A 24,227-nucleotide genomic window follows, 5' to 3' on the forward strand; every position below is an offset into this window, starting at 1 on the left:
CGGCGTGAGCCCTGGGCGCCGACTCCACGGACCCAAGGGGCGGCGGCGGCTGAGGGACCCCGGGCGGGCGCCTGATGAGGAGGGACCAGCGCCCGACCCTGCTACGCGTCGGAGCTCGCTTGCTCGTTGGCAGCCGAGGGGCCCTGGCCTCGGGACTCTCCGCCGCTGCCCCTTGTCATCCCTTCTCCGCTTTCGCTTCTCCTCTCTAGCTCGGAGGGATCTCTAGGGGCCGGCCTGGGCTCCGCGGCCGTCTCCCCTCGGTTTCTGGAGGGGTCCTCCTCCGCGGCGCCTGGGAGCCCTGTGACGCGTCAGCCGGCGGGACGGCTGAGCTGCTTCTCCGGGAAATTAGCCCCTGCCTCCTCACTTCCCTCTCCGCTCCTGCCTCGGCGCCCCTCCAGCTCGTGGGACGCTGCCTCCGGGCGCTTAGAGCGAGTTCCCGGGACTCCCCCCGGGGGCCGGTTCGCAGCTACCCCTCTCCCATCCCAGGCGGCGCGCGTATCCCCCGCCCCCGCCGCGGCCGGACACACTCGCGCTTCGGCCGGCGCGCCGCCCTCCAGCCCGCTCCCTTCAGTCACCCCACCCTTAGCGGGCCGCGCCACCTTACTCCACCACCCTCCCCCGCTGCTCCGCGCACTCCGCATCCCGGCCCGGCCTCCTGCTCTCCCCCGCCCCCCTAAACCGCTCACTTGCCAGCCCGTCGCCCCCGGGAAGAAGAAACATTTCCCGGAGCGCACTCTTCAGCCCTCCCTCCCCCCGTGCTCGCCTTCCCCTCCCCCCGGTCTTTCTTTCTTGGGGGAGGGGGGCTGTCGCCTCGGATTGAAGGCCATTGATTTGTATGTATTTGTCCCAGCGCCGGAGGCTGCCCCAGCCGCCCGCGCGGGTGCCGCTGCCGCCGCCGCCCGTGGAGTTGCCTCTCTGCTTCCCTAGCGTGGTTAGGCTCCACCAAACATGTCGGCTCCAGTCGGGCCGCGGGGTCGCCCGGCTCCCACCCCGGCGCCCTCTCAGCCGCCTCTGCAGCCCGAGATGCCCGACCTCAGCCACCTCACGGAGGAGGAAAGGAAAATCATCCTGGCCGTCATGGATCGGCAGAAGAAAGAAGAGGAGAAGGAGCAGTCGGTGCTCAAGTAAGGACCCGGCTCCATCTTCCCGCTTCCCTCCCTGCCCTCCGCCCCCTCGGCCGCTGCCGGCCGCCTGCGCGCCCCGGATCGCCGCCCTCCCTCCCACCGGCGGCGCCTGGGCCACGAGGGCTGCGGCCGGCGGCGGCCGCCGGGGCTGCTTTCTGGGTGTCACAGCGCGGAGGTGTGTGTCGGGGAGGGAGGGCGCCCAGGCCGGCTGAGGTGAGGGTTGAGAGCCTTTGGGCGTTGTAATTTTCCCGGGCGTCCTTCTGGCTTGCCCGGCAGGCCAGTTCGGCTCTGGGGCCGGGTGGGGCTGGGGCTGAACCCAGGCTCAGCGCGTCCTTTCTCCTTTCCCGCCGCCCCCGCGCGGAGCAGTGACTGGGGCAATGAATCCAATATGGCCGTGCACAGGTGCTCCCAGCCCGGGACCTGGCGGAGGCGCGCCGGCCAGGGATGCGGGCGCCGCCGGGGGCCCCTCGTCCCGCGCCTCCGCAGGGCGACTCTGCCCGCGACGCGGAGAAGAGCAGAGCTGCCCACGGTCGCCGCGGGCAGGAGGGCGGCGGTGCGGGCAGGGGCCTAAGCTCTGTCGCGTCTGGGGTGGGTGTGAGGCCGCCGCCATCTTCCAGCCCCTCCCCCTCGGCGGGTTCTAACACCCTGCACTCTTGCTGCTCTTGCTGTTTGCAACTAGTAAATCTGTTTAATCCTGAAGAGACTGTGAAGAGACTCCAGTTCCTACCATTACTGCCGTTGGGGATGCTTCCTACCCTGTGAAGTTCTACTATTCGCGCTCCTAGTCTAGGCAGCCAGGATTTTGCCCAGGGTGGGAGGGTGAAAGCAGCGCCCAGGCAGCGGTTTAGCGGCCGTGTAACTTCAGCACCAGGGAACTGTCCAAACGGATATCTGTAGCTCGGAGACTCCTTGTCAGTTTAGCAGAGATTTGTTTCTGCAGGTTTGCTTTTAAATGTTTTATAGTTATTTGATTTCTCAGTTACTATGTGAAAGAGATTGTGCAGATGTGTAACTTTTTTGTGTTTTTCCAACTCAACTTTTTTTTTTACTTGAAATGAATTAGTCGCTAAGAGATTACCTTGTCCCGTTTGTATGCCAAAGATGGGACGGTTCTTTTGTGTGTTATAAAATATACTTTTCCTATATTCTCCACAGAAACACACAATTGAAAGTGTAGAGTTCCTCTCTGAAGGAACTAACACACTGATATCTTATCATGTAAATTTTAAAAACAGGTTGTTGAATTCAGTATTCTTTAATGCACTTATAAAGAAACGGTTCTCTGTCTCTCTATATTTTCATAGTCTAATGAAAAATACTACTTTAAGTAATTTATTATAGGTGTATCAAATATCTGTACATATTTGAGAGAAATACTGTTTCTCAAAAAATATTGAGGGACTAGAACAAATGTATTCTGACATATTAACTGAAATAAAAAAGAATTGCTTCTTCAAAGCTAATTTCTGAGTTTGAATACTTGTTTGGGAATGTGATTTATTAGTAGGCTTGGGAAATGAAAAAAGGTTAAGAGATTTAAGTAGCTTATTTCAACTAATGGAAGAATAAAGCATTATCTTTAAAAGCTTTTTGAGCATACTCCTAACTTTGCTTAACTTTACTATATATGCTAACAATGCCAAGCTTTTGATGACTTAGAGTTTGGTAATTAGATATATGAATCCGTATTTTTTACTGTAATTGCTGTAAAATTAGTGTTGCCAAAATGAAGCTCAAATAAAATGTAGTTTTATTTCTTTGACCCATGTGTGTATTTAAATATACAATGTGTTTTTCTTCATAATATGCTAAATCGTGGTATTTATTGGCTAGTTCACTATAGTTCCAAATCTATTTATTGTTCTAATATATAGAAATTTAAATGAACTTTTAAGTATTGAATTAAGAATTACTCAAAATGAACAGTATATTAATATAGGAAAATGTTGTGGAAGGGATTTTCAGGTAGCTACATGTGCATATATTACATTTCTATGTAAACCTACATACTATGCAAATACGTATAATGTTTGTGTGTTCATATTTGCACAGTTTAGGTAGAAACAGACATTCTCTAAACATATATTCATACAGTTTATGAAATTACATTGATGAAAAATCTATTCATATTTATTTTAAATATTTATTTGTATTCTACCTAACTTAGTCTTGGAAGGGTTTATACCTCAAAATGGCCTGCATGGTTTCAGAATTATTTTTATATTCATTTAAAAAGAAGTGATTTGGAGGTTAAAGCATGATATATTTGAAAATTTAATTTTGAACATTCTTTAAAAATTCTTTTGGCTTTTGTAATAAGATAGGAGTAGGCAAGGAAAATGAGGAACAGAATAGACTTTATAATGGAATTATAATAGCGACAAATCCTTTTGAAGAATTTGACAATTTATTAAGTAATATATTATCAATATTGGGTATTAAGTTACAAATACTATATGTAAGAAAAAAATAGTACTAGTATTCTTCAATGATTATTATTTCCCATCAAGTTTTAGGGCCCATTTATCTGGTCCTGACTACACTATCTTTTGTTTCTCTTTAGTGATGTACATTTAATTGCATGTTAACATCTATTCTGAGAGAAGGTCATAGGCAGAGAGAAATAAAGTGAAATTCAAATTCATGTCTCCTGCCTTTTAACAACTACTTTAAAAGAGAAATTTGATGTATGAAAAAATGAAGCTGTGGGACGAAAATATTTTTGCATGATCTGTGAGTTTCAATATTTATATCAAGTATTCATAAAAAGTGGAATATGCATGCCTAAGGGCATCAAAGATGATATATTGGAGTACAGGAAGAAAATATTAAAACTTATATTTACATTTCTATTTTTATTTGAAAAAGAAAGAAATTAAGGTTTACTGATACTTAATATATAGATTGACAATATTCAGATGCATTTAATTTATAAATAAATATGCATATATTAAGAGGTTCATGCCTGAGATACTTTTAATGAGATAGGTGAGCCAGCAAAACAGATTGAGACTGCTACAGTAATCTTTCTCTTTAGGAGCCTGAATAATTAAAAACTATTTATATTTAATTATTAGCAATTTCTTCAAAGCCTAGCTGAACATCCACATACCCAGGAAATCTTCTGTCACCATCAAATAATACCATTTTACATGTGAGTGAGATACTAGAATTTTGGAAGCATTTCTATATCTCAGTAGGTCCCTCAATAGATCAGTAATTACTTTTTTTATCCTTACATTAATTCCTTTAACAGTTTTAGTTTGGATAACTCAGTCTATCAGTAAAATCTATAATGTCCTTTTACTGATTAATGTTTTTAAGCTTTGTCTTTCAAGACTGTAAGCTTCTTGAGGGCAAGAATAAAAATGTACTCTTCTTTAGTGTTTGTGTTTTGCAGCATCCTTAACACCTGCACACAGTGGGGGGTACCTAATAAGTGATGTTGGTTTGACTTCTGGTAATGTTAATAATGTAGTAATCAATTTTGTTGGAAAAATGAAGAATAATTTTTTTGAAAGAAAAGCATAATTTTTTAAAAGTTTATATTTTCCAGTGAGGGTTTTTTTTTGGGGGGGCGGTGTGGTATTGTGAAAAAAATGTATGCGGAAACCAAACCCACTGAAATCAATAGAAAAATATTAATTCAGTAAATATTTATTGAATTTCTACTGTGTGCATATCATAGTCTTTTAGATGAGGTGTTTTTGTAACAAATTAGAACTTATGTGTTTCTTGACATGTAAATTATCTTTTCATTCTCAGCTTAGACTTTCTGTAAATGTCAAAGGCATGATTTGATCTCCAAATAAAGGAAGACAACAAATAAAAATTTCTGTGATAGATCAAGGTAATAATTTAGCTTATATTTAAAAGATAGGTGAGCAGTTCTAAATTTTTTTTACTAACTTAATTTTAAAAGTACTTTCCACAGTCAATTTATAAACATCTTTATTGAATAGGTAATATGTAAATATGGTACAAAATTTCTTAGCTACCTGTTTCCCATAGCCAGGGGCAGCTGCTGTTGCCAATTTATTGTATACTCTTCCAGAAATATTTTATGCATAAGAGTAAGTATAGGTGTATATCAGATATTGTGTGTGTCTTTATATGTGTGTATGTGTGTGCATGTACATGTATGGGTGTATATGTGTAAACATAAAAAACACAAGTGTGTCCTGCAGTTTACTTTTTAGGAGGTCAGTTCCATACTCGTTAATATATTTCTGCCTCATGTATTTTAATGGCTGCATAATATCCTATATTATGAATGTTCTTTGTTTAACTAGTACCATATTTTGGGGCATTTAAGTTGATTCTAATTATTTTGCCATTAGAAACAATACTGTGATAAATATCTTTGTACCTATATCATTTCCTGCATGTGTGAATATACCCCTGAGATAAATTCCTAGAAATGGAATTGTTTGGTCAAAAGGTCAGTATATTTTAAATTTTAATAAATATTGAGAAATTTACTTTCATAGAGGAAGTATGCATAAGTGATATATACTAGGGAGACTTTGTCACATCCTTGGTGTGTGATAATCTTTGCCAATATATTGGTGAAAAATATGCCATTGTAGATTTAATTGCAATTTTCTTATTATCAGTGAGGTTGAGAGCTTTTTACATTTGTTTAGAGCCTTTTGAATTTCTTTTTCTATTGGTCATTTTTAATGATTTGTAGGAGCTCTTTATATGTCATTTGTTTTATAACCTTGTTTATGCCTTTTTTTACTGGGCAGGATTTTTTAAAAATGTATGAATTTATTTTTGTTTTACGGTGTTAGGGTTTGCAGTATACTTAGAATGATCCTCCTTATTCTAATATATAAAAAACTACTGCCTTTTCTTCTTATAGCCAAATGAAATTTTAAGAATGTGGCACATCAGATAAATGATGCAATTTAATCATGAAAACTTTTAAATAAAAATCATTATTGTGCATATAAATTACCATGGCCATTGCCAAAAATTGAAAACCTATAGTTTTTAGGGATTCAAAATGCATTCTAAAAAATTGATTGGCATTTTATGAGAAGGTACCTAATAAATTCTTTATATATAGTTTATATTTTAAAGTAACTAGGACAATTAAATAATATCTTTTTGTTGAAAATATATATTGATAAAGAACTAATTATACTGTATGAGGAAGAGAGAGGTAGTGGAGGCAAGTGTGGTGGACCAGATGGATTTTGACTTGAAATCTTACTTTACTAATTAATAACTGTAAGGTCTTGCTTACATTATTAAACTCTCTGAGCCCATGTTTCCTCATCTATGTTATCTGAGTAAGAACACCTACTTTGAAGGATTATTGTGATCAATATAGACTGTTTAAATGTCTTGGCACAAGTGGGTGTGCAATAAATAGTTGTTATTAACTGGTTATAGACAGCAGTCTCTTAATCTTAATATTATCATAGCATTCCTGGGTGAAATCTTCTCTGTTTTATATATATATATTTTGTGTGTGTGTGTGAAGAAGATTAGCTCTGAGCTAACATCTATTGCCAATCCTCCTCTTTTTGCTGAGGAAGATTGGCCCTGGGTAACACCCGTGCCCATCTTCTTCTACTTTATATGTGGGACGCCTGCTACAGCATGGCTTGATAGCGGTGCATAGGTCCGTGACCAGGTCCAAACTTGCGAACCCCTGACAGTGGAAATGGAGTGCTCAAACTTAACCACTACGCCACCAGGCTGGCCCTGCTCTCTCTTTTTTTTAATTGAGAGATTCTTTTCCTTGTCTACTAGGAAGTCAAAATATACCTGGAGGACTTTTCAGTGACTTCACTTTTTATCTAGAAGGCTAGGGATGGGGAAAAGGAATGTGACAAATTGGAAGCAGTTTCCTCAGCAAAAACCATTCTTAGGGAGTCTGATAACTAAGGTGTAGCAGTGAAAATAATACTGACACCGTATTATTGGTTATTGCTAAGATCTTGATTGTTGTAGGTGAATGTGAGGGAACTAATTTGTGGAAATTACTCTGTGATTTTCCTTAGATTGGCCAGGAAACAATTTTTTACTCTTAATAAATCAAAATATGTATTTACTTATTTGTCTTATTCATATTGTATCTGAGAACTCAGAGAATCTTATTAGGTTAATCCAATTCTGAAGTGTGATTATTAGAGCTTAGAATGCTCATCACCTTTACATTGCCCTAAAATACACGCAACCTTTGTATCACTGCCTCTTTCTCATCCTTCTGGCCTTAGCTTCAAATTTGCTTCCTTAGAGAGCTCTTTCCTGACCACACTTTCTTTAGTAGGTTTTCTCCTTTATTCTTTATCACAACATCTTTAATATTGTCCCAATTATACTTATCTAAATGTGCAGTGATTTCTTTATTTGTTTATGGGCTGTCTACTCTGCTGGATTATAAATTCCCAGAGAGCAGACACCATGTCTGTCTTGTTCACTCTTTCAGCCTCAGCTTCTCATCTAATACAGTGCCTTACACATAATAGTACTTAAAAATATTAGTTGGGTGAGTGAATGAAACATTGGGAATAAAACACTATGTTTATTTGGATAGTGCTTGCTTTCAAGATGAAATTCAATAATCTAAAAGAAAAAGATTTGCTTAGGTAATAGTGTCCTTATTTTTGAAATCAAATATAGTTTTTAAACTTATGTCCAATTTTGCTTGTTTTTCTAGAAACAAGCTTGTAGTATTTGTGTGTGATTGCAACTCATCTTTCTTTTGGACTAAGAGCATATCTGTTTTTACTAGAAACCAGAAGAATATTGTGATATATCATTTTTCAATTTAAAAGATATTACAAATTAAGGAATGTTTTGCTTTAAAAAATATTACTTTCAAAGCATTTGCAAATTTTCAATGTGTTTAACAGAGCTGAATAGTAAGGAATGTATAGAATGTTTGGACAGAAATAATTCAGTTCCACCAGGGGCAGACAGTCTAAGGCCAACCATAATCATATGAACACAAAAATGTAAAGTGTCATGAAAAAACACCGTAAAGGTGTTTTTAGTACATTATAACCATGGTAGAAAATATGTCAGACTAATCTAGAGAGCAGTTTGTTGTCTCTTTAATATTGTTTGAGGGTGTCAGACAGTTTATCCTTTTAAAATCTCTAGAAATTTTACTCCTAGATATTAAAGATACTAGAGATTAGAGATACTTTTGTATTCTCTAGTCACCTAATGAAATGCAGATATCTCTGGGTGTTAAAACACTTTTAACCATTATCTGCTAACCCTTAAGAAACTCACTATAAGAAACATGATAAGCCACAATTAAAATATTGCATGATAAGTGCTAGGAGACCACTGTGCACAGTGCATCATCGATATATTCATACAAGAGGATCACCTGATCCAGTCTTGGGGAGATGACATCTAGGCTGAGCCTCAAAGAATGAGTAGATGTTAGCTGGGCAGAGGAAGCTATTCCAAGCAAAAATACTAAAACTCTCAAGTGTCCCTCTCCCCAAACACCTCTCATTTGTAAAAGAGAGGCAGAGCGTGGTCAAGAAGCTCTCTTGAAGTGGTTCAGAAGGTCTGGAGCATAGGATTTAAATGGAGATGAGTCAGTAGAGGAGACTGAAGAGATGGCAAGGGTCAGAGCTTAAAAGACCTTATATGCTATTCTTTTGATTTAGATTTAATCCCAAAGGCAGTAGGGAGTCATAGAGGGATTTTGAACAGTGGCTCAATGTAATCAGACTTTTGTTGAAAAAAACTCCCCACTCTTACAGTATAATGGATTCATGAGAATATGTAATGCTAGAGACCAGGGCAATATTTAGGAGACTCTTATAGTAATCCAGGTGATAAATGATGAAGGTATGAAATAAAGCAGTCATGGTAGAGGTGGAGAGGCAGGACAGATTTTGAAAAGTTTAGGAGCCAAATTGCCAGGATTTGACAACTATGTGTAAAGGGTGAAGTAAGCTCTTATGATGCCTGACTTGCTCAGCTGACTGCTCTGCATAGTATATATCTGTCTTTGCTCATCTCACTGATAGTCAGCTCTCTGAACTAATTTAGTCTCAGGACCAGTGTTCTCTTGAAAGAGAAGTTGGGAAGCGGCTTCTTTTATTGTATTAGTAATTCTAAAGAGTTTATAACATATTTCTAGTGGGGGATATAGTGGGGGTAGGATGGGAAATAATAGAGCAGTAGTAAAAAGGGCAAAAAGGGAAGAAGAGAAGGCAAAGAAAAAGTGGAGAATGAAAAGATCGGTACTATTTGAATCTTTTCATAATTGGAAGGAACCCTACTTAATATCTTAGCTTATAAAAGTGTTTTCTATTGGATATATTATATAAATATATATAACACTGTGTAATCTTTTGAAAATTCCAGGTCTGTCTTCCTTTTATTGAACATTCCTTGCTCCCATTGACAACTTAGTCTCAGTGAATTTTTTACCATCTGGTTTTGTTTCATTCTTGGGGTGTTTTTAACTATTGCACAATCTTTGTTTTAGATGTTAGACTTATCTAGGACAAATTGCCTTTTTCGTATATATTTCTATATCACCTCTAAGGGAATTCTGGAAATGTGAGTGTATTTTAGGAAAGTGTAGAGAGGAGATTAGCCATGGAAATGACATGTAGCGGTTGGTGAAGATTCTGTTCCTCTTTATAGTAGCTTATTGAATTATTGCAGGATTTCAGAGAGTGTTTGTATTGTGAAAGACAGGTAAATTTTGTTGGATTTGTGATGGGAAGTTCTAGAAATAAGGTTAGAAGTAGGGTTATAGAAAGGGAAAAGTTAAGAACAGTTTTAGACCCAGGAGTGATATAATATTATTTCACTACCTTCTCTCTGGAACTGTTACCAAAAAAATTTGTGGGTAACTAGATAGTATAAATTAGGCTAAGAATGAACAACTTTTATACAGTTTATATATTATGAACATGTATTATATCTATTTTATATATATATATGTCAGAAAGCTCTAATTTGTAATTTCCATACAACATAGTGCTAGCTAAATTTTTTTTTTCTTTTTTTTGTGTGTGAGGAAGATCAGCCCTGAGCTAACATCCATGCTAATCCTCCTCTTTTTGCTGAGGAAGACCAGCTCTGAGCTAACATCTATTGCCAATCCTCCTCCTTTTTTTTCCCCTCAAAGCCCCAGTAGATAGTTGTATGTCATAGTTGCACGTCCTTCTAGTTGCTGTATGTGGGACACGGCCTCAGCATGGCCGGAGAAGCGGTGCCTTGGTGCGCGCCCGGGATCCGAACCTGGGCCGCCAGTAGCGCAGCGCGCGCAGTTAACCGCTAAGCCGCGGGGCCGGCACCTAGCTAAAGTTTTTAAGGCATTTAGAATTAAAAACTTTTATAGAGTTTATACATTATAAATATTTAATATTTTTATGTGACACCCACATAATTTGGTAGGTTCTAGTAAACAGAGGTTCTTGATAAATGCTCCTTTAGGCGCAGGAGAAGATGGAATTCTCTCTGCCCTTGAGCATTTTTTCTTCCAACCAAGGAAGAAAAATGTCCTTATGTTCAGCTGGAAGGGAAAACTAACAGTAGTTTTCTGCATCTTGCAGCTAGGCTTCTGGGATGTTAAACTGGGAAAAAAGAATACACTAAACTATATAGCTAGATAGCAGAATAACCACAATGGTGTTTATTGGTATTTGGTGCTTTGGTGTTGTTCAGTTGACAGTTGGAGGTGATGCTCACAGCTGTCTTGTTTTGTTGGCATATGAAGTGTCTATTGTAATTTTTGTAATGTCTTGCTTCTCAGGCACATATATGAAAAATCTGTTTTGTCTCACATCACACACACATAATTCCTTTTGACCAAAAGCTGAAAGATTAATTAATGCTTTTATTAGCACAAAAAATTTTTTTTGTCGGAAATGAATCTTGTGGTGGAGGTAGCTAGATGTTCATCAAAGAGTTATATTCCTCTTTCATAGAGTTGTTGCTATGCAGCAGTTGCCTAGCCCTAAACTACCTTTTCAAGCTCCCCTTGTATCTAGATGGGTTCGTTTGATTGAGGTCTGGCTGATGACCACCTTCCCCCAATTAGACTTTACATGAATAAGAGATACATGTCTATGTTAAGTCATTGCGATTTTGGGGATATATCTATTACTCTAGCGAACAACATCTTAACTAATACAAATTGTCTTATGGTTATTATCTGTTACTTGTTTTACTTTCAAAAAGATTTAAAATTCACATCTGTGCACTGGTTGACTCCAGAAGTACCTCCATGGAACTGAATTTTATTACAACAGGCTGATCTCTCTTCAATGACTGTCTGGTCTAAGATTAGTTTAGACTGAGATTAAACCAGACTAAGTCTTAACTCAGTCCATAGGATTCCTGAATACAGATTTTTATCATGAAGGGTCTGTTCCATCTGCTTGGTGACAGCTGAGCTGTATCCCAAGTGTGGATTTGTTGTTGAAGATGCAAGAAAGTACATATACTGAATCTTAACAGAGGTCCTTGTTCTGGAAGCAGATATAGCACACAGACTTAATGATGAGACAGAAAAATTCGCGATATTAGGGATCCATTTTAGAACACGTTGAAGCCTCAGGTTAGAAGTTTTGCAGATTGAAGGCTAATGGTTAAACTCCATCTCCAAACTAAAAGTTAGAAAGGTTTACAGAAATTGGAGGTAAATTTGTAAGACCGGAGGGAGCTGTTAGTTGAATGTTGTTGCAAATTATCATTGCATTTTACATATTTTTCCATTCACCCCTCCAGATCTACTCCACTTTTTTCCGCTTTGCTGTGTACTATGGGAGGCTGACCTCTATAGATTGCACCAGGAGGCTCCCTTGTTCTCTGACTTCCGCTTAAGTTCTGTCGATGTGAGGCACTGGCAGATTGGAGGGAAGGAGAAGAATGAGGTCAGATTATTTGTTCCCAGGCTTCCTCCATACCAGGCTTTTGCAGTTGGCTGTTTTTCTACTGAAAACAACAGTTCCACCTGGTGGCCCTGTTAGTATAGCTGTTTTCTTCTAGTTCTGGAAAATGCTTTCTACTGTTGTTATCGCCCGGTATCACACCATCCCTCTTGGTTTGCTTAAACCCTGTCCACAGCCTTGTAAAATAGTACCTTTATTAAACACTCCTTAGTTACTCAGTTTGAATATGCCATCTATTTCCTGCCAGGACCCAGACTGCTACACTGTGGTCAGTAAAGATTTTTTGGGATTATGAATGTGAATGGACCATGGCTTTAGGTAGTCACAACCCACTTTACCCAATGTATCCTTCAATATAACTAAAGTAATCTTTTTATAAATCTCTCTATATGTCATGTTCTTTAACTCTTTGATTATGCACATGTCCTTACTCTTTACCTGACGATCTGTTTTGTGCTCAACTCCATTGCTGTGAAGAGATACATCTCTTTGATGCATTTCCACCTGTTAGGTGTCTCTCCCTTCAAATTCCATAGCATTTTGTATATAATTATTTTATAATGTTTCTGATACCCAATAGTAGTTACTGATCTCTATGTTCTCTTTAGTATAACTGGTTTCTTTGAAGTCATGGACAAAGTTTTAATCATCTTTTTATGCCCAGGGTAATACCAGGCACATAGTTATCAGTCAATAAACATTTGTTAATAAAACCTGGTGGTAGTGGAGTCATTCTGATTTCCTGCCTCTCCCTCAGCCCTCGAATATAATCAATTACCAAATCTTGTCATTAATGTCTTCCATATATCTTTGAAATCTGTCTCTTTCTCTCCATCTTCATTGTCACTGCCTTGGTTCATGCCTTTATTATATTTTCCTTAGTTATTTGTTTCTAAACAGATATCTCCACTTTCAGGCTCACCTCCTCTAATGCAACCTCCACAATAGAACAACACTCTAATACACAAATCTATTTTAAAACCCTTGATATCTTCGGTGCCTCCCCATTGCATTTACCATATAGTCCAAACTTCTGTGTATTTCACAGAAGTCACTTGGTGATGTTTTATAAGTCTTTATATTCTGATAGTCTTTCATGAGCACTGCCTGTTTTGGTTGTATCAAACTATTTTAAATTAGTTCCCTAATTTTTTTTTAAATCTTGCTTCTGTAGTTCGGTATATACTATTCTCTTTGCCTGGAAAGTCCTACCCACTTTTCTCTGGCAAAGTCCTCCTGCTTCTTAACTGAGATTCATCTCAGGTTTCCAACTTATTGAAAACTGAGTGGAGTGACTCTCCTTTGTGCTCTCATAACTTATTGCATACCTCTATTAATAACTCTTACTACATTAATACTCAACCAACATTTATTGAATGCTTACTATGGCATTTGTATGCTACATTATATATGCATTATCTGATTCAGCTCCTACAACAACCTTATGAGATAGTTATTATTATTTTTCCCAGTTTTACAGATGAAAAAAATGAAGACTCAAGTTATGTGCCCAAAGTTTTCAGTAGGGAGCCAGGATTTAAATGCAAGGAGTCATATTCTAGAATTTGCACTCTTAATAACTACATTTTATTAAATTATAGCTGTTGACTTCTTTCTCTCTTTTAATAGATTGTAGAGAAAGGACAGTGTGATCAGAGGGTGGTCCATTGTAAGTGGTTATAAATGTTTTTTAAAATAGTGGATGTCTGGCACTGCCTAACTGAGTGGATAGCTGCTAATATCTCAAGAAATGATTGAGATTTACTGGTCATATTTGCAAGAAGTTTCATCATTACTTCTGTTGGACATGAGAGCTGTTGGTTATGATGCATAGTATTAATTAAACTAACAAACAGTGAGCAACAAATGAAATCAGTGAGAAGAAAATATATTTGATAAGTATTATTTTTTCCATTTAAGAAACTTTTCATTTAATAAACATTTGTTCAAGGATGTGAAGGATTAAGCCACCTTTTGCTGGTGGTAGACACTGTATTTTTGCTATTGTGTCAAATATTTTTCTGTTTGAAATAGTACATGTTAGCATTTTAGAAATCACCACCAACCAAAAAATTCTCTGGGTAATAATGGTGGTGGTATTTCAGGGCTAGGAAGCTAAATGGATCTTTAGAGAGAATGTGTGGAATTGGATCATCTTGTAAGTATGCTCCCAAAAAAACCTCAGAAATTTAAAATCAAGGGAACTTGAGCGTAGACATTTAAATGGTCAGCTAGTGCAGAGGGTATGCACCTTTGAGGACAAAGCATCTTTGTTAAGACTAGATGCTGGATGTTTGTTAATGTCTTGAATATAAGGTGGTGAAGTTGATTTCTAGGTCGTAAAGAATTTAAAGAATATTAGCATATGGGCAGTGACCATTCTTCACGTATGTTAATAAGAACAAGGTAACGTGATAACAAAGTTGAGCAAAAGAAATGAACCAGAAGGTGTGTGTAATAAGCTGTTTCATTTGAGGTAATCTGTGGCTAAGATTACCCTAAGTCAAAGAGGCTTTGCTCTGTCTATACCTCATGTGTAATTTCTTTAAAATTGTTTTCCATTACTTTCCTAGTAGTGTTCGTATAGTAAAATTCCAGTCAGTTTTTGTTATATAATAATGAGAGCTTAGAGTACCCCTAGAGACAGTCTTGTTGTGGTATCATAGGTTATCTTGACTGATATCTGAGAAGGAATATGTGGAACAGAGGAAAGAGAAGTGGAAATTCAGGAGTTATGAGACTAATATTCAGTTTTTATCTTAAACCTGTTTCACATAGACTTCTTTGACTATATCTCTAGACTGGTAGCAGGAATTGAAAGAGGCAGCTAACCTTTGTTCAGTGTCTACTATGTGCTAGGATCCAGGTCACAAAGCTTATAAGCAGCAGAACACAGATCTTTCTAACTCCAAAACCCATTCTATTTCTATCACATTGCCTTTTAGTCAAATGGAAAATAACTAAGCGCCTAGTGTTTAAGCTTCTGGACTCTGGAGGGATACGGTCTTGGGTTTCAATCTGGGCTCTGTTACTTGGTAGCTGTGCACCTTAGTGTGTTTGTCTGTAAAATGGGGATAATAACACCTACTTCAGAAGCTGTTATGAGGATTAATTGAGTTTACGTTTGTAAAGTCCTTAGAAAGAGTTCCTAGCACATGATAAACACCATATGTTTGTTATTGTGTTTGTTATGGTATGTTTGCTAACAAACATCAAATGTTTATTAAATAAATAAATCAGATGGGAGTAGAGGAAGGCATTGATATCTATAGAGAATATCAATCTAGTTTATCATCAGAAATACTTTTATGAACCCCAAGTTTTTCAATGCCTATTGAAAGGACCTTGTTACTTTCTTTAATAAATTAAGACCTGGATCTTCCAAGGTTATAAATAGTATTCTTGTATTTTTCTACTACTAACAAATTTAGTGGCTTAAAACAACACAAGTTTATTATCTTATAGTTCTGTAGGTCAGAAGTCTGAGATGGGTCTTACTGGACTAAAATCAAAGGACTGGCTTCATTTCTTTCTGGAAGCTAGAGGGGGGAGGATGTTTCCTTGCTCATTTGGGTTGTTGAAAGAATTCTGTTCCTTGAGGTCATAGGACTGAGGTCCCCATTTCCTTGTTGGCTGTCAGCTGAATGCTGTTCTAACCTCCAGTAGGCCTCTTCGGTGCTTACACATAGCTTCCTACATCTCAGAACCAGTAACGCGGTGTTGAATTCTGCTCATGATGTCATCTCTCTGACCCTTCTTCTGTCGTCGTATCTCTCTCTGCCCATAGCTGGGAAGGATTTTTCTCTTTTAAAGACCGATGTGATTAGATTAGGCCTACCCAGATACTCCAGAATAATCTTCCCATCTTAATCACATTTGCAAAATCCCTTTTGCTATGTAAGGATACATAGTTACAAGTTCCTGGGATTAGAACATGAACATCTTTGGGGGCCCTTATTCTCCTTACATTTCTCTAGTGAGTGTCACTAGATATAAGTTTGGATATAGATTTTTTATGAAGTAGATATTGTGCTACTCTTATTTTTTGAAATGTATTTTGTATTCAGAGACACAAATTCAAGAATGATATCTCTGAATAATATTTTACAATGCACTTTTCCGTGGGTTTATAATACTTTATTGCCCTCAACTTATTGCCAATCTGCTCTTCACTTTTTATTTATTTAACAATTTCTTCCTGAATTAAAATGCTGGTCTAACTGGGGGTGGGGTTGGGAGGTTGAGGACAAGCAATGTAAATTGTTCTGGGCTCTACACATAAAGAGCATGTAAGTACTCTTCCTAAGTAGTCATTTTGGTTAATAATTGGATTTGTTTTTATAGAGGGAGTAATAAATAATTTTGCCATATGACTAACATAGTGAAGAGTCATTAAAATCTTTCCAAATGCAGTATTTTCATTGTCTGATGGTCTTTTTAAAAGACTCAGCATAAACTTTATATTGCAATATGAGTAAATAAAGATTTGGATTTAATCTTATGACAAGAATATGGTTTCTCTTGGTGTGTTCAGTCAAGAGCCATTTCTTACCCCACAATAAGTGTGCTTTCATATATTATTTTTCTCTCTTATAGTTATTAGCCAAGAAGTCTGATTTAATGAAAAGATATAGTGTGTATTATGACTTAAACTTTATGTCAGTTTTTAAAATATAATCAGTTGTTTTAAATTAGGTATATAGAAGATTAAAAGTAGCTATGAAATAAATAAGGTTGCAAAAGAAAATAATCCAAGGTTGTCCTTTAAAACTACTAATATAAATTCATGTTGCAGTATATAGTTCTGTATGTTAAGATAGTCTAGATATCAGGGTCCAGTCAGGAGACAGAAACTCCAATTGGAACAGGGAAATTTTAATATAAAGGATTATTAACCCGTGGCAGGGAGCAGCTACCTCTTTTAGGGCTGAGGCTGAGTACCCAAGGAAGGAAGACACTTGAAAGAGGCCTCTTCCCCCATGGCTTATGCTGAGATTCAGCCCTCGTTGGAGGGTGTAGCTGTGGCCCATTAAGCTGCCACAGGCTGGGGCAGGCAAGCAGGAAATCATCTGTGAGGGTGTCGGTGGGGCTTGCTGAGAAGCTAGCTGGAGCGCTCAGGAAATTCACTGAGAAGCCACCTCTTGGGGTGTCAGCGAGACTTGTTGGGATACTGCTTGCTGGGGTGCCGCTGAAACTACTGGAAAGATGCCCGCTGGGGTGCTGGTGAAACATGCTAGGAGGGTGAGTGCCACTGGGTGTCCTGTAAGCTCCTAGCAGCCAAGCACAGCAGGAAAAACAACAAAGCACCCAGGACCAGAGAGAGAAGCCCCTTCTTCCTTTAATGTCACTCTTGCTCCCTCTACTGACAAAGCTTAAGATTGTGCCAACTGGTAAAGGTGACATCGTTACCGAGTCCAGATTCAGTATCACAAAGTAGGACAAAGAAGGCTGGATTTGGAGCTGAGAAGCAATAAATTTATAAATCTATATAGTAGGCTCTGCTGTGCCCAAATATCAGTAGCTTAAAACAACATAGGTTTTTATTTCTTTTTCATGCTATATGTTTTCTCTGGGTCACTTGGGGTCTCTAACTCCATGTCGTCCTCATTCTGGGAACAGGCTGACAGAGAAGCTATTTGGAACATTCAGAGTAGATGAAAAGAGAGACTGTGGTGAATTGCAAGTTGTCTCTTAAAGTTTCCTCTCAGAAATATGTATACAACTTCTGTTCACATTTCATTGGCCAAAGCAAGTTACATGATCATGCCTAACTCAGGGCAGAGAAGTGCAATCTTACCATGTATGGAGGGAGAATCAGAAATACCTGCTGAAAAATATAACTACCACAAGATTGACAGGATTGGTATTAGAAAATTTGGGAACCCCTAGGGTAATTATTTATAATTCTCCCTTTAAAATTTGGTTTTATTTGCTTTGTAGTTTTTATGAATTTTAGTGAAAAATAGTATCAACATAAAAATTGATAGTGCTCTTAACTTCTGGGTCAGTGACCTCAAACCAGACAGTAAACTTACTCATGTATGTAAAACAGTGAAGCTCAAAACAAATTTAAGCAACAGGAAATATATTTTTCAAGGGTTAGATAACAAACAGACTTTATTTTTTAATTTTGTACTTTAAACACTTTATATTAACTTATGCTTACATGATATTACATGAAATAATGAAATGTCTCTTTATGAAGAAAAAGGTTTTTTTGTTTGTGGTCAGTCTTGGATAGAGGCTAAAAAACAAGATTTAGGGATCTGGACTAGAGTCCTGGCTGCATCATTTATAAACTATGTTATCTTGAAGAAGTCACTTAAATTCCCTAAACTCTGTAAAATGGAGGTTGAAAACACAGGTCCACAACCCCTTAACTGAAAGTTGTGGTGCCAGATGTGTTTTAGAATTTAGGTATTTTGAACTTTAAAAATGTAAAGGCACGTATACCATTTAATATGTAACTTTTATTGAGGTCAGAGCAGCAGCCCTTAAACACATTTATATTTCTCCAGTGAAACATATGAATATTTACAAGTGGATTAAATAAACTATATAAAGCCTCATACTAATTCAGATCAGGAGTTTTGGCCCAGACTTACAAAACCAGTTTTGTTTTCAAAGCTTTTTGGATTTTGGAATTGTGGGTAAGGAACTGTGGGCCTGTGGTATCTTTCTTAGGGTTAAAGCGACACTATGTAAATGAAAGTGCCTATGAGCTATAAATTGCTATAACATGTTAATTATCATAATCACAGTGGCCATTGATGTTATCATTATCACCAGCCATTTGAAATAATATTTAAAGGAAAGAATTGAAAATTAGATTTTTCTGCTGTCAGCTCACTTAACTAGATCAATATTGGGGTCTGTAGCGATCCCAGATCATTTGAATTTTTTGTGTGTGTGTGAGGCAGATTAGCCCTGAGTTAACATCCAATGCCAATCCTCCTCTTTTTGCTGAGGAAGATTGGCCCTGGGCTAACATCCATGCCCATCTTCCTCTACTTTATATGGGATGCCGCCATGGCGTGGCTTGATAAGCGGTGTGTCAGTGTGTGCCCAGGATCCGAACCTGTGAACCCCGGGCTGCCTAAGTGGAGTGCACGCGCTTAACTGCTATGCCACTGGGCTGGCCCCTTGAATTTTTATTTAAAACAATTTAAATGGTACTCTTGCCAGAAAGAGCTTTATATGTGAAAAATCTGATCGTGTAACTCTTTTGCTTAAAATATCAGTGTCTCCCCATTGCTAGCTGTGTGCAGCCTTTAACTGGAGTCCCTCCTCTGAACCATGGAACACACAAAATGATGAGTAATTATTTTCTTACTTCTCCCAGGTATGAGTACATAACCAGTACCATTCTAGATGCATGAGATAAATTAATTTATTACATACAGTGGATGATTTAGGACTTTAAAGCTTAATTGTCTTCCAGATCTCTGGTTAGATAAAATTATACAGTTCTTAGCATGGCAGACAAGCACCCTCATGATCTATCCCCTATTTATTTACTATTTGCAGTCTTGTTTTCTCAACCCTTCCACTATATGTTTTAGCTAAGCAGTTACACTCCTTTAACTTAGTGCTTCCTAACCTTTTTCATGTCATGCCACACACAGAAAATGATAATAGATGTGTATGTCATGGTGGGGTAAACTGGAAAAGATTTGAGGGCATCTATATAGGACTTTGTGAAAAAATAAATCACATTTTCTGTTGTATAATTATAAGCAAAACAAAATGCCGGGTATTATGGAAGATAGTAAATGGTGAATTGTAAAATCTTTATAATATCTTTTTATTTATTTATTTATTTATTTTTATTGTGGTAACATTGGTTTATAGCATTATATAAATTCTGGGTGTACATCATTATATTTCGATTTCTGTGTAGATTACATCATGTTCACCACCCAAAGAGTAATTACAATCCATTACCACACACATGTGCTTAATTACCCCTTTCACCCTGCTCTCTCCCCTCTTCTGCTCTGGTAACCAACAATCCAATCTCTGTATCTATGTGTTTGTTTCTTGTTGTTTTTATCTTCTATTTATAATATATTTTCAACATCTAAAGTGAGAAACTTAGCTGGCTTCTATGAGCATAACTTTTTTATCAGGTTTATTTACTTATTTTTGAAACAGATACACACAATTCCTGATCAAGACTGTTGAATGATGATCTCTTCAAATTCTTTTTGGTCACCATTGACAAGAAACTATACAAGTAGTTGGTAGCAAATTGCAGGAAAGAACTTTTTCTTTTTCTTTGATTGATGGAAACTCCTTTTATACTATGAGCCAGAATTTTGAAAATTCATTCTCTATAGATTTCACTTCAGTGGTAGTAACATTCTTTAACTGCTCTTCCTCTTCTTTCATTGACAAATGTAATGTTGAAATTTCTTCTGATAATGTGAATGGATTTCAAATCTAGTTGAACTTTTAAAAAATATCAATTATTTAAAAATACTGTTGATCTTCAAGCATATACAGTACTTTACTGGCCTTAATTAGTACACAAATTATAACGCTGACTATCACTGGCGAATCATTTTAACCTCATTTTTATGAAGCTGAACTATTGCTTTGAATCTATAAACTTTTTCATACTTGTTAATATACGTTCACAATATTCCTGGAAAATTTTAAGTTCGTTCAGGTGATCGAAATTGTCAGTTAAATAGGGCATTTTTGAAGCCGATAGCTACCTTTCAGCAAATCTGTAAAGCAAGAATCACTCACTATGTCAATGCTTATTTTTGACCCATAAACTTTAAAATAAAAAGCTTACACTTTGAGTAGACAACACACTGAAGTATGGAACAGCAGAAAGTAGTATTCTGAATGCATTTCTTTGTGTAAAGCCAAAAGTAGTTGGTATTGTTGCAGTTTGGGATTAGATTCTGCATTTGAAAACATTATTTAATGTGGAATTCATACCTACAGCCAAGATTTTACATTCTAGAGCTTCTCTGGGAATAAAATATCGTGTTACTTGAATTTCAGTTTTTTTTCAGAGTGAACTGTGGTTGTAGACCCTTTATACTTTCTTGTCATTGCAAATTTGTACAGTATTTCTATAGTATTTTGTTTCAAAATCTTAATTTACCGATTTGAATATTTCATTTTTGGGGATACGTCTTTGCAGGACAAATAATATTTTTTTAGTCATTTCTCTTCAGGGGCTGTAATGTCAGTTATTAACTAGATATTGTTGCTAACTGTAGATTTGTTAATCTGTAATGAAAACTTTAGTTAGTACTCTTCTTGATTAGAGTTGTCTCTGTATCCTCTCACATACCATCAATACATTTACTAATAATATTGTTGAAAGTGTCATTCATTCTCTCTTTTTCTTTTTTTTTTTTTGGTTCATTGCTTTAAAATATAGTGTTGGCAATTTCCATGTAGACTGGTAAATAAACAGTTCTGCAGTTGTACTTTGTTATTTTTCACTTGCAGACACTTTAAAAAGTTAAAATCTTTTGCTTCCTGCTAGGGTGCTGGCATTGTTTATTTGGCCCTATGGCTTTGGAATAACTTTTTCTTGCAAATAAGGTATTTAGTTTGAGGAAAAGAATTATTATCAGGGTACGGGAATCCAAATTTGAGATCCTTATTACTATTGCTTAACTAGTGATTTGAACTTTTACTTCAATAATTAAAGTTTTGAATAATTCACACTTGCACTCATACTTTATTAAAGATTTTTTTAAAAAGTCTACAGTCCTCTTTACTAACTTTACTTATGTTAAATTATTTTTTATTTCTAAAATTAAAATAATCCATTATGAAATTCTGTCATGAATGAATCTCTTGCTAATTGTTAACATCAAAAGCCAGTAAGAAAGAGAAAAAGAAAGAAAGGAGGAAGGAAAGAAGGAAGGACAAACAATAAAACATTAACAAATTTATGTTCTAACAGGGGTGTCTAATATGAAATAATGATAATGCTGATGAGGATAATGATTGCAATCATACATACTTTATATGTTAGAAAAATGTGAAAATAAGGACAAATTAAATTAAAAATAACTATTTTAAGTATATATACAAAATAAAGAACTTTATTGATAATAAACCCCATTGTGGCAAAAGTAATAATTAGACTACCTGGGATGATCCAGTGGGATGTCCAGGGAGAGGTGCTACATGGTCGCTTCTACAAAGTCATATATACTCTGTACTCTCTAAAATAATTTAGAAAAAATAGGTATCCTCTTGTACATGTTTAAGTTGACATGTAAAATTTTCCAGTATAGCATACTATATAGAAAATCAAAGATAATGATTGTTTTTGGCTTAGGTATTTATTCATTCTTCTTTTAAATAAATGTATTTTGAGTGTCTGCTGTATACCAGCCACTGTCTCTCATTTAGGAAATAGAGAGGAACAGGACATAGTCTCTACCCTTGAGGTGCTCACAGTCCAGTGGGCAAGAGTCATGTAAATAAATATTTTAAATACATGATATGTGCTTTAAAATAGTTATGTACCAGTCGTTGAGATGAAAAAGAGAAAGGGTCAACTTTATGAACATGGAGGATTTAGAGGGAAGGCTTTGTAACCAAAGAAAACAATCAGACTGGCTTTGCAGGAAAATTATAATTCAGTATGTGGAGGAGAAGGGAATTCTAGATATGTGCAGAACGTGGATTGTGAAAGAACATAATGTCTTTGGGGAATGGCCGGTATTCTTATATTGCTGGTTGCATGGAAGATGGGAGGAAGGGAGAGAGTAGTGGAAGCTAGTTGGTGGGGGTCATTTGTAAAGGGCCTTGTGTACAGGACTGGTATTCAACTGATAATGTACCAGTACTAAGATACTAGTTGTTAAAATATTGAATCACTTTTCATGCAGATTGATAAATTTTATTGAGAGCATAAGTTACCTAATAATGTTGTCCAATGCAATCCATAGAGGCAAATTATGGGTCTTAGTAACGTTGCTGGTGTGAATTAACATGGTCCTTGTAAGGCACGTAGTGGCTGGAGTGTCAGTGCCTGCCTGATACTCCAGAGTGTCCTCTTGTATTGGAGACAACGAAGCAGGCTATAGTGCGGGTAGTTTTTGTGGCCCCATTTTTTTTGGGGGTGTCTTGAGGCATAGGATTTTCATGCCCTGTGAGAAACACTAGCATCCATATGCTTTTGTAACAATGACATGCAGGCAGCATGCCCAGCTGCCTTCCAGCTGCAACGAAGTGTTGCTGGGTACGAGGGACTAATGACTGTCATTTTAATGAAGAAAATGTTGGGAAAAGCTTGGTATGGTTCTAAATATCAAGTCATGGCCCCACTAAAGAGATTAAATCAACACTTTCTAAAACTCAACAAATGATTTGGAAATTATTAGAATGACTGTGAATAATTTATGCTACAATTCTTTTTACTACACAGTAAGCATATATCTATATATCCACATCTATACTTTATTTGGAAAAAAGGAAATTTATTTTTAATGTTGATTTATATATTGATTTGTATATTAATTTTATATGATTGTATCAGTTATTAAATATCTAGAATCACCTATGCTTGTATACCATGTTAGGAAGTTTGAATTTCATATCTCATTGGCATGTTTGATCTGCAGTAAAAGGTTTTGAAATAAGAGCGTGATAGGGCCTGTTAACCTCAATAAATTCTATTGGTTTAGTGTTAGATGTTCTAACTAGTGTGAGAATTCTCACCAGTGTATTTCCACTGGTGCTGCCACTGTCTTGTATTCTGGGATCTTGTGTCTTTATTCTGGATTTGTCCTCTGTGTTACTGCAAAATACCTTCTTAAAAATCAAATTTAAATCATTCATTCCGTAGTTTAAAGACCTCTTTAGGCTTCCTATTGCTTTGGATAAAATTCAAACTCCTTATGTTTACATGCAAGGTACTTCACAATCTTTCCCCAATCTGTCTTTCCAGCTTCGTCTTCGACTTCTCCCTTTTGTAGATCTTTTCTTTTAGCTATAAGATTTTCGCTGTTTCTGGAGTGTTGAAGTAGGGAAGGGGACCCTCTCATAAGGGGGATATGTATGGAATATATCATTCAGTGAATGAATGTATCATATATCCTATATACCCTGAAATATTTGAAATTGGGACCAAATCAGTGGTGCTTTCATTTAAAAAGTTATGCTAAAATCACCTTTTGAAGAGGCTCAGATACCGTTAAGGACAGTTAAAACTTTCATTACT

General features: G+C 37.3%; 1 protein-coding gene across 6 annotated transcripts in view; it reads left to right on the forward strand.

Moving 5' to 3' along the window:
- Positions 1-531: 531 nt before the first annotated feature.
- RIMS2 (regulating synaptic membrane exocytosis 2) overlaps positions 532-24,227 on the forward strand; it is a 618,814-nt gene continuing 595,118 nt past the window's right edge. For 2 of the 6 annotated variants that reach the window (XM_058564763.1, XM_058564762.1), the window contains exon 1: positions 536-1,124. In XM_058564763.1, the coding sequence (XP_058420746.1) occupies positions 949-1,124 (176 nt within the window). In that variant the 5' untranslated portion in view covers positions 536-948. Of the gene's footprint in view, positions 1,125-24,227 lie in introns of all 6 variants that reach the window. The other 4 variants (XM_058564761.1, XM_058564764.1, XM_058564769.1 and 1 more) reach the window with 4 other exon arrangements.

The sequence above is a fragment of the Diceros bicornis genome, chromosome 21, assembly GCF_020826845.1.
Source record: "Diceros bicornis minor isolate mBicDic1 chromosome 21, mDicBic1.mat.cur, whole genome shotgun sequence".
In the NCBI taxonomy this organism is placed as follows: Eukaryota; Metazoa; Chordata; class Mammalia; order Perissodactyla; family Rhinocerotidae; genus Diceros; species Diceros bicornis.